Here is a 17,430-nt window from a genome sequence, read left to right as displayed (position 1 = left end):
CGTCCTCTGAGTATTCATCAATTCATCACCATCCGCCTCAAACTGAGGGCATCACCACAGGATGCAACACTCCAGAAGCTGCTGCTGCCACTGTGCCAAAGACACGCAGAGTCTGTCTTCCAGTTCCCATGCTCATACATTACCCTTTCGGCCGCATTTCACAGGAGGGGGATGTTCAGCTGATTAATCCATCAAGAGCTCCGAACTTTTTTCCAAGCTGTTGCTTCCCACACTGGGTTCCTCATCATGGCTCTATGCTGGCAATCCAATAAATGGATTTTGTTTTGCCTGCTCACAGTCCACCAAGTGATCCAGATGGCTGCCAGTAACTACCCCCATTATTCAATACTCTCCAAGTCATCAAAAAAACCCTTTCCAATCCTACTTATATATTTTCTCCCTGATGACTGACAGAAGTATTAAAACAGCACAGGGTCAGGACATGACACTGCAAGAACCAGACACACCTGTTGGTAAAAATTCTAAATTTATTGCTGCATTTAATTAGTTTGACTAAACAGGTTTTAAACCATTGCACATGCGCTGTGATAATTAAGTTCACACACTAACATCCATACTCACACGTTTGGCATCAAACCCCTGATCTCACATAAACTGACAGTGAAGGAGCTCAACAGGACCTTTGTTAAATAAACTGATGACAAGTCACATGAAAGAAAAGATTTAAAATTAATTAAAAATCAATTCAGTTCTTCTATCAGCCTATTATTTTCCTAGGACCAACACCACACTGACAGGCATAGTTACCCGCACTACATTATGGGGCTTAGTGAGTAGAAAAAAAAAAGTTTAAAAAAATAGCAGGTTAACAGCAACAGGTATTTCCACCAAGAAACATTTTCACCTGAGCACTAGTAGATGAAGGAAGCTCCTTCATTCAGAGGTGAGAGCTCTGCTACCACGTGCAAGGGCTCCTGCTGCAGCACGGTGTGCTCAGGGCTCTGGTGAAGGGCACGGAAGACAGTTATTAGATCACATATAAAAAACACAGCCCCTGCAAGGGCAAGATCTCATCTTCCCAAGAGAGGATACATCAGATATTAAATCACATACTATAGCTCATGTTTGCCAAAAACATTAGTTGCACAAGATTCAGGAATGCAACATTTTTTTCTATCAAAAGCAAGAGAAATTTATGTGTGTGATGACGTTGCTAAACGATTAAAGAAAGGAGCATTCTATTTTTCATCTGTTTCTCAGATGGAGCCATACAGTAAATCCAGTTTTCCCTCCTCTCCCATATCTTATTGCTATGATTAACGTCATCTAAGGAACGTTACATTGAACCTGGCAAGATTAGCTACATTTTAAAGATTTCCACAACAACCAACATTCTCCATTTATTGAGCTGATTGTGTGGCCTTTAGTAGATTGCTGGCTCATATTTACTAGTGCCATATAGGGAGATAACAGCATTCTTCAGAACTGAATTTCACCACACAAGAATTGGAAGACTTGCCACTAAAAAGTATCATTATCCCAAATTAGCATTACAAGAAAGGAAAAGCAGAAGCTGTGGTTCTTCCTCCAAAGTTCCCCCAGAGAAACAAAGGCAAACACACAATTATACTGCAGTGTACCATGGGAAGACAAAATACCTGAGATTTTGCCATCTTATTAAGGCTGATATTTCTTGAGCAGCTGTGCCCACCAAACACACAGGAAAGCCATTCCAGGATATTTCCTTTACCTATCCTGAACCTTTTAAATGTCAGGACTGCAGCCACAAGCACACCACCATCCAACAGCAACAATTGTTTTTAAAGCTCTGATGCTAAACACCAGCCTGCTTGCCAGCACCACTCCTGCGTGGAAGCTGCCCAAGTTGGTTAAGTACCACAGGCTGGGCAAATAAATGCCAAGCATCAGACAGATGATAAATCAGAAAGGGCTGTGGAAATCTTCCACTGTTTCAGATGAGGCATGTTGTTACCCAGGAATTGTCTGCTTCTCCTCAGGGGGCACGCTGACCCTGACATATGGGCAAGATACCTCCATCACATCATAAACCTATGAGGTTTTTAGTGAGAGGAGCCTCAGAAGGATACCTAGGGAATCTGGCAGTGTTCTTCCCAAGGAAGCTGTCTGCAGATACAGACTGAGACAATATATCCAGCCCTGCAAAATCTGAACCTATTTCAGAGCAATCAGCCTTGACCAGCATCCTGCTCCACCCAAGTTTCAACATCAACAAAGCCACCTCATTCCCAGGTACTCCAGCTCCCAAGATCCTCTGAAATCAAGTGTGGCTGGGAGTTGGTATTCCACGTTTAGAGGACAGTCCTTTTCTGCAGATCTCTGATTTCTAGGCTTTCCAGCAGGCTTGGGAATGTGCTATCACACAGCAATTCTCCCTGAAAAAACAGGCTGGCAAGTGCATGTACTCAAAATACAACTGAAAACTTGCTGTTCCAAATAAAACACAGCACTTGGTCTAAACTACTTACTGACAATGCAAAGCATCACAAGTATTGAAGTTCCACATCGCAGCCATGAAAATCTCAATTCCTAGCATGTGACAGACAAATGCTGCAGAAAGTGTCAGCACTTCTGTCCTCAAGAAATAGGAGGTTTTAAGCCCTTTTATGACAGCAACTTCAGTCAGTCTGAAAAAAGATTTTGATTACTAACTCAGGACTGAAATGAGAAAACCTTAAGAGCCTCTGATCTAAATCAGAAAACAACCCAAGGGACTTGATAATTTTGTTAAATTGTTAAAGAAGTTCAACCAAATTTTAGCACCCAAAGAATCTAGAGCATTGGAGGTTTAAGGGAAAACACTAGGAGGAAAATCGTGTTAGATTAAAAACTCTAAGCAGCACAATTTAAAGTGACATTTTAGGATTATTTTCTGGTTTATTGGGTTTTGTTTGGGAAGAAACTTAGGGCAGGAGGTTTTATGGCGATTCTCCTTGCAGAGGTTAAAACTCCACGGAAGGGAGCGACAATCTGCAGAATTCCTCTATCTGCAGCTTTGTCTTCCCAAATCCAAGAGTGCTGATGCCATAGAGTGAATCCAACCTGCAGTCTCATGACTGTGTCATGTTCCACACAAGGGACAATGGAGTTCTGCTCACACTCAGCTCTCCCAACTGCATAGCCTCCAATAGTTAGGAAAAGCAGTTACTATATGGAACTCCAGACAGGAACACATCAGCAGAACTGAGCTCCAGGGCTCAGAGATACCTGTTTGGGGCTCCATAAACCACTCTGCTTTCCTCTAAGGCCACAGGAATCACTCTGCCACTGAAAGGACATTAACAGGGACCAGTCCCTTGCTGCCTACAGCCTGTCCCAGGACACTCAATGGGTTTTCACAGATCACTGTATTTGCCTTCAGTTTTAGTTCTGTCAGTTTTAGGGTCATTGCAAACCCAACCATGGCTAAGCCTGAGCTGAAGAGCTGTTAAGAAGAGGACAATGAAATGAAATGGTATAAAGAGAGATGCTTGGCTTTGAGATTAGCTCAAAGAGCCTTTTGGAAAGCCTGCAACAGTCTGAGGAGAGCTAATTTGTGAGGAAATGTCACTCCTGAAAAGATGATATGCCTCACTGCTCTGACAGAAGCAATTCTTGCCATCACAGCTTCACAAGCCTTGATTTAAACTGATCAAACCAGACACCTGCCTATGCAAAATAATGACTTATATCAGCATCAAGAGAGAAATACAAGCTTTGAAGTGAGAAAATATTAATCTGATACTGTGATGTGTGAGTTCTTATGCCTAAGCACTTGCATACTGCAAAATCTTCATTTCACTTAAACAAGAGTCCTAAAATATACTCAGACTGAACAGCAGAAAAGACATTTCTCTGAAACAAGTGACATATTTATTTTTTTCTATTTCTTTCCTCCCCAAGAAACTGTTTTCACAACCCTGCAAGCGTTCTTGAGGGTAACCAATTGCAGCTACACAGGAAGGTGGCTGGGGAGGCATGCAGGGGGGCAGAAGAGACAAGGTGTCACTGCTGAGCAAATAACTTCCCAATAATCTTTTCCACAGTGTGAGTTTTCCACCTGGGAAGTCAAACACAAGGGTCAACATTTTCTGCTTTAGGTGTTTGCACTAAACAAACAACCAGTTTTTAAAGCAGTTGTGCAACCCCACTTCCAACCAGAGCGGGAGGTGACTGGGGGTACTTGCTTTTGAAAGCCAGGCTATTTTTATTTTATCCATGTAGGCACCTATAATTTCCCTGGATGTAAACCATGTGCCTTTGAGACTCTTCATCTGTCATCTGCTCTTCCTACGCTTCAAAAGCTGAAGGTAGCAAAGTCTATTGTGACAGGCTAGCACAACAAATAGTGTTACAATGAACCATGTAAAAAAAGGCCTCCCAAAAATCAAGCTCATCAACAAATTTTACCATAATCTCCATTACATCTCTATCTGTGATCAGTCTTGCAAGAATTCATGGAAGTTTACCAACTTTAGCACATTATGTATTGCCACCATCTCAAAAATAACCCAGAAAAAAAACACATTACTTGCCCTTCTTGAGTCTTAGGACTTAGTTTTTAAGACTGATTTAGCTAAACATTTATTTGATTTTCAATTCAAGAGTTGTGATAGGCCTCAGGCTGATCTTACCCAGCTGAGAAATCGATCTCTTTTCTACTTGTTATGGAGAATTTAACATGATGACATTTATGAGTTCCTTCAGTAGTAGCTCATAAGATCAGGCTATTGAAGTATTTCAGCATAAATAAGATTCAGAGAAAGTTTTAACCCATTACACTGAGAAATGAAATTTAAACTGTCTGGTTTTGGTTCTTTGTTCAGGCTGTGTTCTGGGGCTCTTTTAATAAAAATTTTACTTATGTCCCTAAGTAGGCTTTTTGCCTTGAACATCACATTTAAGAGGCACATTCTCTTTAATACTGCAAAATGTGGTCTCTTTGTTACTAACAGCAAAGTTTCCTGGAGTCAATGCTCTCTATCAGGAACTGGCTATTATACAGACATCTCAGCCCCTGAGTATTGGATTTACCTGGACCAAAGGCAAACCAGCACTCCAGACTCAAAGAAGCAATGCAAAGAAAAGCATGACTCTGCCCTGAGTCAGCTCAGATCCAGTGGTCTTACTAATTTGGACTCTACACCACAGAAATTGGGCTCTTCTAGCTCTGAGCTGATCCTGGAAGCAGCACAGCCACAGTCACAGAGTTTAGGCCAGGGAATTAGGTCCTGCCAGCACCAAGCTGGCTCCACATGAAGGCATTTGCACATGCCACATGGCTTACTTGTAAACCAGGACAAAGCCACCCACAGATAACCAAGGGCTGACTAACTTGGACAGAGCAGAACTGGCTCCTCTTAACTCACTCATGACTAACACATTGCATTCAATTCCACAGTAATTGTAGCAAATGGACCAAACAGTTCATTAGAGTGAACTCACCTTGCACTTGACCTGGAGACAAGTGACTGTTTTTTCTGGCATTCATTGCCAGCACATCCTCACCAAACTGTTCAGTCAACAAGTGTCCAGCTGCTGTATCAGTATTGGCAGGACATCTGCCTCGTTTCTTCTGTTTCTTCCTCCACATGTCCTCCTCCTCTCTCTCATCAGAGCCAGAAGATTTCTGCAGAGCCCCTCGGTGTCTCAGGCTGTTTGATGTTCTCCCACCAAGGGCGTCACCCACATTCAACAAGTCAGACGCAGCTCCACGCTGATACACATAATAGTCTTCCTCCACCTCCAAGTCTCCCTCTGGACTAACAACGGCATTTTTTTTAAGAGGACATCTGTTCAGAGAGGTTTGGGGTTTATCATTCTCAAATCCGGGCAGGGGCTGTTCCAGGTGAGATGTTCTGACTGGTGAATAGCTGTGCATGTTTATCCCATTCCTGGCTGGATTATCCTTCACCAGGCCTCTCCTCAGAGGTGGGTCCAGATCCAAGCTGGGGTCATTGGAGAAGCCTTCTTCCAGCTGCATCTTCTGTGCAATGTGATTCAGGTAGGACTGGAAGCGGCCGCTGTGGTGCTTTTGCACAAGCCTGGCGTACGCGTTCTTCTGGGGGACAGCCACCTTGCTCAGTCCCTCCTTGGCACCTTGGGCAGAAGCTGGACTTCTTACATGCCCCAGCTGATCCATAGCGCAGTAAAAGGCCCAAACTTCAGAGAGTTATAAACAGACACAGAGGAAAAAAGGTTTATTTTCCTGAAACAAAGTGTCAAATAATTGATTACACCAGAAGACACAAAAATGTAACATTTTTGTAGAACAGGAATTCTGGGTTGGTAAATCACTCCAGTGTGGGGAAGGGGTTTCACATGTACTCAACATCTGCCCTGCACCAAATCCCTGTCCATGACCTCAAGTGACCACAGCCCATAAGCTGTACCTGCCCACATGCCACATACAACAGGGATTTTATCCCACCCTAAACAAACAGGATTCCTTTAATCTGCTCTTCCTTGCCTTTGAAAAAGCAGGAAAATCAAAGCAGCAACTGACAAGACTGTACCAGAAACATCAGTTTAGTGGTTATCAGAAGCAAAATGTGTCGTGTCCAACCCGGAGTCCTTAAAAATAACTGCATCCTTACTGAAGTGCTTCACTGTTGCTGTCAAAAGCAAACACTGCCTGTCACCTCCCTCCCACAGTGACTGACACTTCTCCATTGTACAGGACAGTTCTTTCAAACACCAAAACTACCCATTTCAGCTTGTCTTTTAAGCCATGAACTCCCTCCCAGGGCAACAGATGTAAACTAATAATTGTCTTGCAAGAGCTCCTAATTCTTACTGAGACACACTGGCTACAGCTCCATCAAGCACCAGTTTCTGTAGATGGTATCATACCTCCACCTTTGCTGCACAAGTGTGAAACTTAAGCAGATCAAGCATCTTTCCATCCTTTTTCAGCTGCTTTAGCTTTTAAGCTTTTGGAGCAAAACAATCTACTAAATTGTGCTCAGCTACTTTGAGGTAAATTACAGGTATAGACAGGATATAGCAGTGATTTTTGCTGTACATAACATCAAAGAAGAATACAAGAATTTCTTGATAATGGAGCCCAGGGCAACTGCTGGCTTCTGTGTGTTTTCATAAAAATGCTTCTATTTCACTTCAGGACAAATTTGAAGCTGAACAGCTGAATTTCACCCCAGCTGGTACATCAAGAATTTCAGGGCTCACTATCATCTCTGCTATCCCAGAACTGTGAGGCACTGGACTCTAAGTTTAAATAGAGGATACTGCCCATTAAACCTCTCCCTTCCCTTCTCTAAGCACAGGCATGTTGGCAGGACAGAATACAGAGATCAGCAAAAGTAAAATTCATATTCGCTTCCCTTCTCCCACCATGCCTGGAATTTTTCTTTGCCCTTACTCAGCCCTCTTCTCCCTTTCACTGCCACTGCACAGAGGATAAACACCCAGGCAGTGTCCTCCATCCACACACTGCCTGGGAACGGGGCATTATCCAGCAGGGAGCAGGGGCTGCAGAGCAAGCTTCTCCCCAGTGTGCCTGCTCTGGCCCTTTCGGAGAAACACCGTGTGTTGCACCGCGATTTACTTAAGTAATTGAGCACGGATGTGAGCAGGCTTCACAATGCAAAGCAAAAATTAAAAAACCCTGAGCAAATAGGAAAAAATTTTTATGTGGTTTGTGATTCTTGTTCCTAAGATTTTCCATTGGTGCTGGCCAATAGCTAAACTCTTCTAATAGACTGACCTGCTACCGAGCTATTTCAAAACACACACGGGTAGGTCTACAAGAGCTTTCTTTTAACGTCACCTTCTCCTGTTGCCAATTCAACAGAAGCAGATAACATTTATAAAAGCCAGTGAGACTACCCTCCAAACAACGGTTTGGTTCCAGGAGACAGGAATTTACCATCTTTATTTACCAGTAAAGAACAAACATTCACAGCTTGCCTTCAGTATAATTTCTACAACTTTAACCACGTTAGCAATCAGCAAGCGCAGCACTGGAAAAGACAGGGGCTTACAATCCTCCACGCATTATAGTTTCTTCATTAGTCTTCTGCGGGCAACTAGGAATTGAAATATTCCCAGCAGAGGGAAGGCAGAGGTGGGTACAGGTATATCCACCCTGCCTGGGCACGGTTATGAAGACGAGCGAAATGCCAGGATGGAGGCGCAGAGGGAGGACACTCGCTGAGCTGGGCCCAGGATGAACACCACCCCTGCTATTGCCAGCCGGCTGGTTCTGAGGATCACCGCTGGCCTTCATCACACGCCCCCCGCGGTGTCCAATTCCCCAGCCACCGCTCCAGCAGCACAGAACCCCCGCACCCTCGGCACCAGGAGCAGCCCCCCGCCCGCCGCCTCTCCTGCCAGGCGCCCCCGGCCCCTAGGGAGCACGGCCCGCGCCGCCAGCGCGCTCCTGCCGGGCCCGGAGCGGCCGGACGGCACAGAGAACTGCGGGGCCCGGTCGCGGCGCCGCTGCCACCGGGCTGGCCGGGGCTGAGCGCCGCCGGGCCGGGCTCCGCTGTCCCCCCTCCCCTACCCGGTCCTGGTCCCGGTCCCTGTCCCGCTCCCGCCCCCCGCCCCGCTCACCGGCGCCGCGGCCGCTCCGCTCCGTTTGAATGTCCCAGCGCCCCGTCCGCTTCCGGGGCAGCGGCGCCTACGGGCCGCGGCGGGGCCCAGAAGGGCGAAGCGCGAAGCGCTCACTCCGCGCCCGCCACAGCAGGGCGGGCGGAGGGATCCCAGGAGGGGACTCGGGTGTCCCAGCGCCGCTCCCTGCACTGCAGGGAGGTCCCCCGGGTCTCCCGGGGGAAGGGGAGCCTCCAGGCAGCCTTGGGCTCCCCCCGGCCAGGCACAGCGTGTGAGGGTGGGAGCCCACCGCGGGCTGAGCTGAGGCATCGCGGGGACGTGGGAGGCAGGAGGTGCATCACTGCCACCCAGCCCGGACTGTCCCCGGCCTGCCAGCTTTGCAGCCACCGTGATCCCCGGGGTTTGCCACCCGCTTCCAGCCAGGGCCAGCGGAGCCTCCTGGGATGGATTGCTCCAGCTCAAGGCCAGCGCTCCAGCTTCAGCCAAAGTTTGTAGCCAGATCAATGAAAAAAGCACAGATTAGCTGATCTAATACTGTAAAGATCAGAGACTGGTGTTGTCCTCGAGGAAACTCACAGCTTTGCAGGCACCTGTACCTCCAAAAGCCCCATGGGGAAACCTCCTTCAACACCTAGGTGGCCTCACCTGCACGGCAGAGAAGAGCAGGCTCCAGGAGCCTGTTCCCTGAGCTCCTTGGGATCCTGTTCCCTGAGCCCTGCCCATCCCGGCGCTGGAAGTTGGGCAGCAGGCAAACCTGCTGATCCCCTGCCCACCCATGTGACAGCACGCAAGGAGTGACCAACCCTTGGTGCGGAGCAGCAGTGGCCTGACCTCCTCCAGGATAAGTCAGAGCATGTGGACCAGAGGGTGACATTAAAGCATGAGACCAGAGTCAAGAGCTGGTACTTATATTCCCTCTTTCTGTGACCACAGACCTCTCACAAGGCTTTATAGCAGAGTCAGACCCAGGCTCTGGCTGACTGAGAATATGTGGTTTGGTCACGCTGATGTTACCTGCAAACTCAGGCTGGATTTGCCGAAGAATTTCAACCAGAAGAAAACCCGGAAAGCAATAAACTGGCCTCATGGCACCCCCATTTGAGCTGTCTGCCTGGAGCATTCCCTTGGTAGGTGGAGGAAGGGTCCAAAGGGACCTGAGCTCCAGGCAGGGCCCTGATGGGGAAAGGCTCTGTTCAGTCTTCATTTTGGCAGGAACATCTGAGCAGGCCATCCATGCTGCCCCTTCACTTACGATGGGGAAGACACCGGCCCCATAGTCCTTCTTCATCCTGCATGCTGCAGATCAATGTCCACATTGCCTGGTGTCAGTCACCTCTAAAGGCCATGAGGCCACGTCTGCCCAGGGTACAGCATCACCTGTGGCTCCTAAACACAACCTGGCCCCTCAGCCATTCCCACAGCCAGCGCTGCTGAGCTTCCAGGAAGCCGTGGCAAGCCCAGACCATTCCAGCTCCAGCCCTTGGGTGGGTCGAGGGAGCTCCCCTGAGAAAGTATCGGGCTTTTGCTGTGGAGCAAGGACAGCAAGCAAGACCTGCCTGCACAAGGACAGTCACATCTGCCCCAGTGCCAGGATGCCACCAGCAAAAGCAGTGTCTGGTTTGCATGAACCATGCAGAGCCAGCAGCCTCCGCCCACGATCTGCTGGCACTGATGCCCCACCCTGGCAGCTCTGGCCACCTCAAGGAGGAGAGCGAGGACTCGGCTCTGCCCTGGCATGGCTGGGAGGAATTGCCCCACGCTGGCCAAGAGGAAGCAAGCAGCCATCCTCTGGGTGAGCAGGGCCACCAGTGACACAGCAGCTGCTCCCCCGGGACCCAAAGACAGAGGAGGAACACCGTTTCTGCTGGAGCTGACCCCAGGGGTAGCATGGCCCCACGGGATCAACCTGTCAGAGGGAGGATGTGTGCTCCCCTGCTTCCTCCTGCTCTCCCAGCTGCTGATAAAGCAAGGTGGTTGGCACCTCCTCTGTGACGACAGAATGGTGGCTCATCCCCAGATGTTCAGGGCTGACCTGTGCCATCTGTTCAGGCTGCCCTTGCTGCATGGTGGAAAGCAGGGATGAGGTGGGAGGACCTGGGGACTTCCAGCCCCACTGTCCCCCTCCCTGTGCCAGCCAGGTGGGAGCAGCAGCTCCTCTCCATGTTGCTGAGTCACGCTGTGTCTCTGCTCTTCTTTGCTCCAGTGGGGATGAAGCTGAGCTGGGAGCTTGGCCAGGCTGCCCCCTGCACCTGGTAGTACCACCAGCTGCAGTGGCTTCAGTGTGCCCTGTCCTTCCACAGACAGGGGAGCAAATGGGGAGGATTTGGTGTTTGTTAGTGCCACTGCCAGCGCTGGGGCCTGTGGTTTGCAGTGATATCAGGCATGGCAAGAAGGATACGGCTTCACAACTGGATGCCTCTGTCACCCTCACCTCCTGCCTCCAGCTGGGGCCCTGCTGCACAAGGGGCCACGATCCCCAGCAGATCAGCAGAGCATTTCTCAGCCTTGCTCTCCTGGTAGCAGCCAGGGATTTGGGAGTCTGGTCTGCTCCATGAGACAGGGCCTGTGTTTGTTCCCTCTTTTGCTCTACCCCATCACTGGCCCAGACAAATGAGAGGTACAGCAAATCTGTGTCTCCCTCCCAGTGCCCTGTGGGCACGCAGCAGGTCCCGAGTGGCTGGGACCAGCTGCGTCCCCATCCTTCACACCCTTTGGAAGAGGTCACATGAGAACATCACAGCGAGCTGGTGCCTCATGCAGGATCTCAAACACAATCCCTCCCAGGGAAGGTCTGGACTGCTTCAGTCTCACCTTTGGCTCCATCTTCCATCCACACCATCCTCATGGCTGCTGAACAGAAGGGAGCCATTGTGTCACTGCTGCTTCCATGACCCTCCATGGCAACTCATGGGCTTTCTAAAAGGGAAAGGTCCCTGAGCAGATTTTTCCCCTGCACTCTCATTTCCTGGGGTCCTGTAGCAGCAAGCCCAGGCCGGTGCCCTGGCTTGCTTTTGCACAGCACAGAATTATCTCACCATCTTCCCCCGGGCAGTAACTGGTAGCTGCTTCCCGACTTGGAGGCTGGAACGTGTTGCGGCACCTCGGCCGAGGTGAGAGCACCACATGGCTCCTTGGCCGGGAGCTCCCTGCTTACAAAGGCTTTGGCTCCTCTGCCTGTGGTTTCAGTGAGCACTGAGGGCCCGCCCGGCGCTCGTTTACATCAGTATTAATCAGGAGTGACTGGCCAAGGGGCTGGAGCCACCCCGAGATGACTCAACAAGGGGAACCCTGGATGGGAGCAGAACAGTTCCTCTGACACCTCCACCATCCGCTTCCTGCAGCCCACCCAGCGTGAACTGACCTGCATATGGAAATGCCACCCCTGCAAACCCAAATGTCACCTCTCACAATATTTCAGGTTGCAGGCCATGGCAGGGGGATGGAGGGCAGCGGGGTGCTCTGCTTCTGCCTCCCTACTGCTGTCTTCAGGAGAGACTCACATGGCACAAGGATGTGCTCAAAGGCAAAGCGGGTCTGCGAGTTTGCTCTGGAGCCTCTGAGCACCCCAGGAAATATCTCGATTGCAGCAGCAGCACCCAACATTAAGCCAGAGTCTGTCTCCTTTTGACATCTCTCAGGTACTGGAAGTCATCTGGGCACTTGACCAGAGGACACAAGCCACGCTCAGGGGGGATAAAGGGGAGTGTGACAGATTTATTACCATAAATGAGCTAAAAATCAATCTCTCTCCACAGCAGATACCATCTGCTGTGTCACAACACATGTGGTCTTGCCCCATCCGTCCTTCAGTTTCTCCAGTCTTCTCCTGAGCCCTCCATACCTCTGGTTGGGAAACATGCCACCCAAGATCAGGACTGATGGGTTCCCATCTCCTTCATCGCCTGGAGGAATGTCTGCAACTCACCCCAGGCAGGATGCAAGGTCTGGCTTGGCTTTGTTTGTCCAGTAAAGAAAGAGAGAACTAGACCCCAGCAGGCAGACAAGAAGCAGGTGAAGGAAGCAGTGGAGGAAGGAGGTGGGAAGCCAGAGTAGGAGCAGGGTTAGTGCATTGCAACTGCTGATTTAATTGGGGTCACCTGGATTTGTCTTTCGGATACCTTTAAGTCTCTTCTTCAGTAGTTCTGCCTTCTGTAATGGCCAAATCTCCTTTATAACATATCCCTCAGTTTTCGTGCACCCTCTGGCCCTGCCAGTGGCAGGACTGAGCCTCCCAAAGGTGCTCAAACTGGCTGTGGATAACACCAAAGCTCCACAGGTCACATCAGGAAACTTGGGAAAGGAGCTGCCCTGCACTTACTGAGCTTGGGGGCAGCAGGGCTGAGGGACAGAGGGGGTCAGGGCACATGGGGCAAGAGATGTGCAGTGAGTTCAAACCCCTTCTGATGCTCCCAGGGAGGTGGAAAAGTACTTTCCAGAAAGGCAGGAACTGCAGAACCACATTGCTCTGCAGTCCCAGGGATAGGGACTCACCCACAAGCCCTCATTGCCGCCCCTGCATCTCCCACTCCACATACCAGGATGAGATTGAAACAGCCCCCATAGGGGCCACTTTGGAGATGGGTGACGAGTGGGGACAGCACACCAAGGCCAAGGGAGGGTGGTGCTGCAGTGGGGACCATGGGCCATGGGGTCGGTGGGCACGTCCCGGCAGCTCAGTGAAGGCAGGCAGGGGCTGCTGCCGGCCCCGCTGCGTCTGGCAGGCGGGGCACTGAATGAGAGCGTAACTTATCAGTATTACCTCATGTGAAAGCTCGGTGCCTTTGTATCTCAAGCAAACACCGGCCATTATGCCCCAGCAGGCCGGCATTGTTATTCTGTCTGGTTGCTAAAGGTTAGGGCTGTGGAGCCCTGCACGTCCACAGCGCCTGCCATGGGGTGGCTGCGGGGCCACCGTGACCCCCTGCAGCCGGCAGCACTCCCAGGCCACAGGAACAGCCACCTCAGCTGTTCCCAGGCACGGCCAAAACCCAGCAGGACCCTTATCTGCTCCACAAGGCTGCCCCACCATTCATGGTGCTGAAATCTTCCTCTTCCCATGCCAGCTCCCGTGGCCCAGCCAGGGTCATTCAGTGCTCCTCAGCCTGGCACCTGCACAAACTCTCTTGTGGGAGATAGCCAGACTCCCTCCCAAAAAGAATAAAAAGGGACAAAAAGCCCAAATTTGGCTTCAGTGGGATCACAGTGGGATCACTTCCTATTAGGAAGTCAAAGGCTTGACCACCAGCATTGCCAAGACCAGCACATACTTGGCTCTCTGCATCCCAGCACTCCCCTGGGGTTTCCCTCAACCAGGATGTTCCAGGGAGACACTCTGAAAGCCCCAAAGTTTTGCCCTGAAGGACCAATGCCAAAAGGGACTTCCTACCACCTGGAGTGGGTTCCCAAGAAGCCAGTTCAGAGGAGCTGGAGGGTGTTTGTGTCTGGCAGGGGGGCCACAGGGGAGCTGCTGCTGACGGCTTTTTCGAGGATGACAGGGGTTTGCACAGCCAAACCAGGTGGAGGAGGCTCCTGCCAAGCTGGGACATGCTGCTGCCAGAGCCGTGGGCTAGTGAGGACCTGCTCGCCAGGCCTGGGTGTGCACGTAGCACAGGAGGGCACAGACATCCATCCCCCCGAGGCAGTGGTGCTATCCAGCTCCACCACTGTGATGGAGATCTCCTGGATACAGGCTGGGGGTCCGTCCCCATGGGCCTGTGGGATCCCTTCTCAGGATCTGCACAAGGCATGGCTCTCTGCAGGGACAAATGTGGTGTCAATAACTCATCCTTTGGCCTTTCTGGGCCATTACCCCTTTGGGCAGTTCCTGTTCCCAAAGGGATGCTCAGCACCAAAACTAACAAGACTGGGATGATGTGGGGACCCCCGAGCTGTAGGTGAAACACTGCCAGCCCCCCATTTCTGGTGGGAAGGTATCTGAAGAAAGGAGAACAAAGACAGCTGTGGCATTTAGCTTGGAAAATCCCAACAAGCTGCCCCTACATCAGCTGCAGAGCTGAGGCTGCCAGGAGCTGGAGGCAATGCAATTCATATCCTCCAAGGACTGATGCAGAGGGAGGCTCATGGTGTGGACTCACCCGTGTGTTAGAATTGCTTCATTTTATTGACATTCAACAAAACCCTGAGACACTGTGTTCCTGCTCCCACCAGAGCAGTGAGGCATCCCAGCTCCGGAGCACAGATATCCCATTGTAGCCCTGGGAAAAACACCCAGAATGTCAGGAGGAGGCTGGAGCATCCTAGGAAGCCCAGGGGAAATGGCAAATCCCGAAAGGCAAAGCCCTGGGAGAAAAACACACTGTGCATGTCAGGATATCAGCACTTCACTAGCAAAGACCTGTGAGTCTCTGCCCAGGGCATTTCCTCTTCTCAGCTTTGCCACTCTGAGAGGTTTTGGGAGGGGACAGAGAGGCCCTCTTGGTCTCCGTGCCCTTGCAGCACATGCAGCCCCATCCTTGCCTGGCCCATCAGGGCAGCTCTGTGGGGTGTCTCCCCATCACAATCCCAGTTTGGGAAGAAGGGATATTGGCCATGCCTGTATCCTGAGCCAGAGCCTTCTTCCAGACCCAAAGGAGATAGGGGAAAGTGCAGAATCACGTAGTGTTTCCTGTAATGCCTCATTCAGCAGCAGCATCCAAAATAAACACCAGGGATGTTCAAACAGGCCAAAATCAGTATTTCAGACAGCACCCCAGGAGCATCACACCCCAGTGTGTGGAGCCACCCCATCTCCATGACAATATGGTTGGGGCCAGGGGCTAGTAGCAGCCAGTCTGAGCTGCCAGAAAGTGCTCCTGCCTCAGGGGCTACAGAGTTATTCCCCAGGAAAGCTTTCTTCGAAACATCCTCAGGAGGCACACCACTTGCTGCATCCTGCCACAGAGGCGGGACCGGATGGTCCCCTGCTAGTGCATGTACCAGAGGCTGCTCATCCATCCCAATAACCAAAATTGAAATCTCTCTCCAAATTGCCTCTCCCTGAGCTGGCTATCATCAGACCCCTAGAGAGGTACTCTAAAACCTGTAAAAAAAAGAAAACCAACTGAAAGAAATTCCTGTTGTGGCACATCAAACCCTTGGTGACATTCTCTTGGTGAACACAGCACACCTCATATTCCGGGGGACTGGTAGTTGGTGGCTATGCTGGAGGGCAAGTAGCTCCCTTATCCTTGTAGCTGCTCCATCCTTGTAGCTCCTCCATCCCACCACCTGGGATGGTTCTTAACCAACAGCTCCTTCGGTTGGCCATCGGTTATGGGAGAACACCAGCCCCTCTGGCATCATCATCACATGCTCTCAGCCTTCTGATGTCTCTTTTTGCAAGGGGATGATTGGCTTTCACATGGCATCAGCTGAAAATCCTCATGCTAGGGTTATCCGTCTCTTGCTCAGGAAATGCTCTCCTGGCCCAAGGCAGCAGAAGAGACATAAATCTGGCCAGTGATTTCCCAGATCAATAAGAAACATGCTCCCTAAGGATAAATGAGTTGAAGAGAAAGGGGATAGATCACTGGCTGTTCACTGCTACAGTAGCAGCTTACTTCAGACTCGAGTCCATACTTCTATCCTGTGAACCTTCTCGACATCCTCCTCTGCAAGATGCCTGGAACCTGGCTCCTAATTTCAGCCAGGAGAGCCAGGGCCCCAGTGCTGCCTGGCAGGATGCAGCTTCACCCACAGGCATCGCTCACCCATTCCTTGTGACGGGGCCAGAACACCTCTTGCTGCTGTCACACATATCCCCATGACCCATCTCCTCCCACTCTCCAAATCATGCTGGCACTGGTCACACTTTGATGGAACCCTCTCCATCCTCAGGCAGGGGACATGTGTGCCCTCTCTCACACACACAGTCTCTGCTCCCTTCCCCACTCCCTACACATCAAAAGTTCCCATACTCAGGGCTCACCCCACTTCACAAATATTCAGCAGCTTCTCCCCATTTTTATCCCCACAGCAGCCCATTCCCCATAATCCAGCTTCGACACTGGTATTCCTCAGAAGCAGGCCAGCCCTGGAGGCCCTCTCTCCTCCTGGCTCTCTTTGGGCCCCTGGGCACGATGGGGAAGGGTGTCAGCCCCTCCAGCTCACCCCACAGGTCTCCGTCCCTCCTTGTGCAGCTGTGCAGGATCCACTTTGCTCTCCAGTGCCTGGGGAAGACCCCTGTGAGCCCAGCCCTCTCTCTCCACTTCTCATTTTCCACACATGCCCCAGGTCTGCCAGTTCTCATCCTGGTTGATCATCCCACAGGGCTGTGGACTAATGAAGGTCCATCCCTTTAAGGGTTAAAAATTTTCAGGCCCCCACCCCACCAAGCAAAAGAGTTTCACACTCTTAACCCCTTCCTGCACACCTCTGCTCCCTGCTCATAGCTTTTGCCACGCCAACGGATCCGATCTGGTTTGAGTTAAGGCTTTGTGTGCGCCCGGCTCTGACTTCGGCAGAGTAATTTGAATAACAAGGCTAATTGGATTTATAAAGCACAGCCCCCCCTTTCCCCCCCTCAAACCCGAGGCTCTGCACAGTGTGACAAAGAAAACACACTAATGAAAACCACGCTAGCGAGAGCCGAGGGCAGGGACGAGCCTCCTGCGGGCAGGCACTAGCTGAGACCTGACCGCGTTGTGGCATTTGTGGCGATGCTCTAATCCGCCGGGGCGAGGGGCTGCTGGAGCAGCTCCGGTACCGACCCCACCAACTGCAGCATGCGAGGGGGGCTGGTGGCAAGCGAGGCGGCCCTTCCTGCCTGCATCGTGACATTTCTCCGCAGCCGTCTGTCTCCTTCCCCATCCCGGGTCCCCCAGGAAAAGCCACGGGGCAGGCTGCCCACAGCATCGGGGCAGGAGCCAGCACAACCAGGAC

General features: G+C 51.0%; 1 protein-coding gene across 3 annotated transcripts in view; it reads right to left on the bottom strand.

The window, feature by feature from the left end:
- The window catches only part of DIS3L2 (DIS3 like 3'-5' exoribonuclease 2), a 184,582-nt gene extending 175,925 nt beyond the window's left edge, over nucleotides 1-8,657 (bottom strand). Inside the window, exons 1-2 of one of the 3 annotated variants that reach the window (XM_032119458.1) lie at nucleotides 8,554-8,657; nucleotides 5,425-6,141 (exon numbers count right to left, since the gene is read on the bottom strand). In XM_032119458.1, the coding sequence (XP_031975349.1) occupies nucleotides 5,425-6,121 (697 nt within the window). In that variant the 5' untranslated portion in view covers nucleotides 6,122-6,141; nucleotides 8,554-8,657. Of the gene's footprint in view, nucleotides 1-5,424; nucleotides 6,188-8,553 lie in introns of those variants that run through there. The other 2 variants (XM_032119459.1, XM_032119460.1) reach the window with 2 other exon arrangements.
- Between the last annotated feature and the right edge of the window lie 8,773 nt (nucleotides 8,658-17,430).

Source organism: Corvus moneduloides, chromosome 10 (assembly GCF_009650955.1).
Source record: "Corvus moneduloides isolate bCorMon1 chromosome 10, bCorMon1.pri, whole genome shotgun sequence".
Taxonomy (NCBI): Eukaryota; Metazoa; Chordata; class Aves; order Passeriformes; family Corvidae; genus Corvus; species Corvus moneduloides.
The sequence above is the reverse complement of the archived record's forward strand: the minus strand, read 5'-3'. Positions and strand labels throughout refer to the sequence as shown.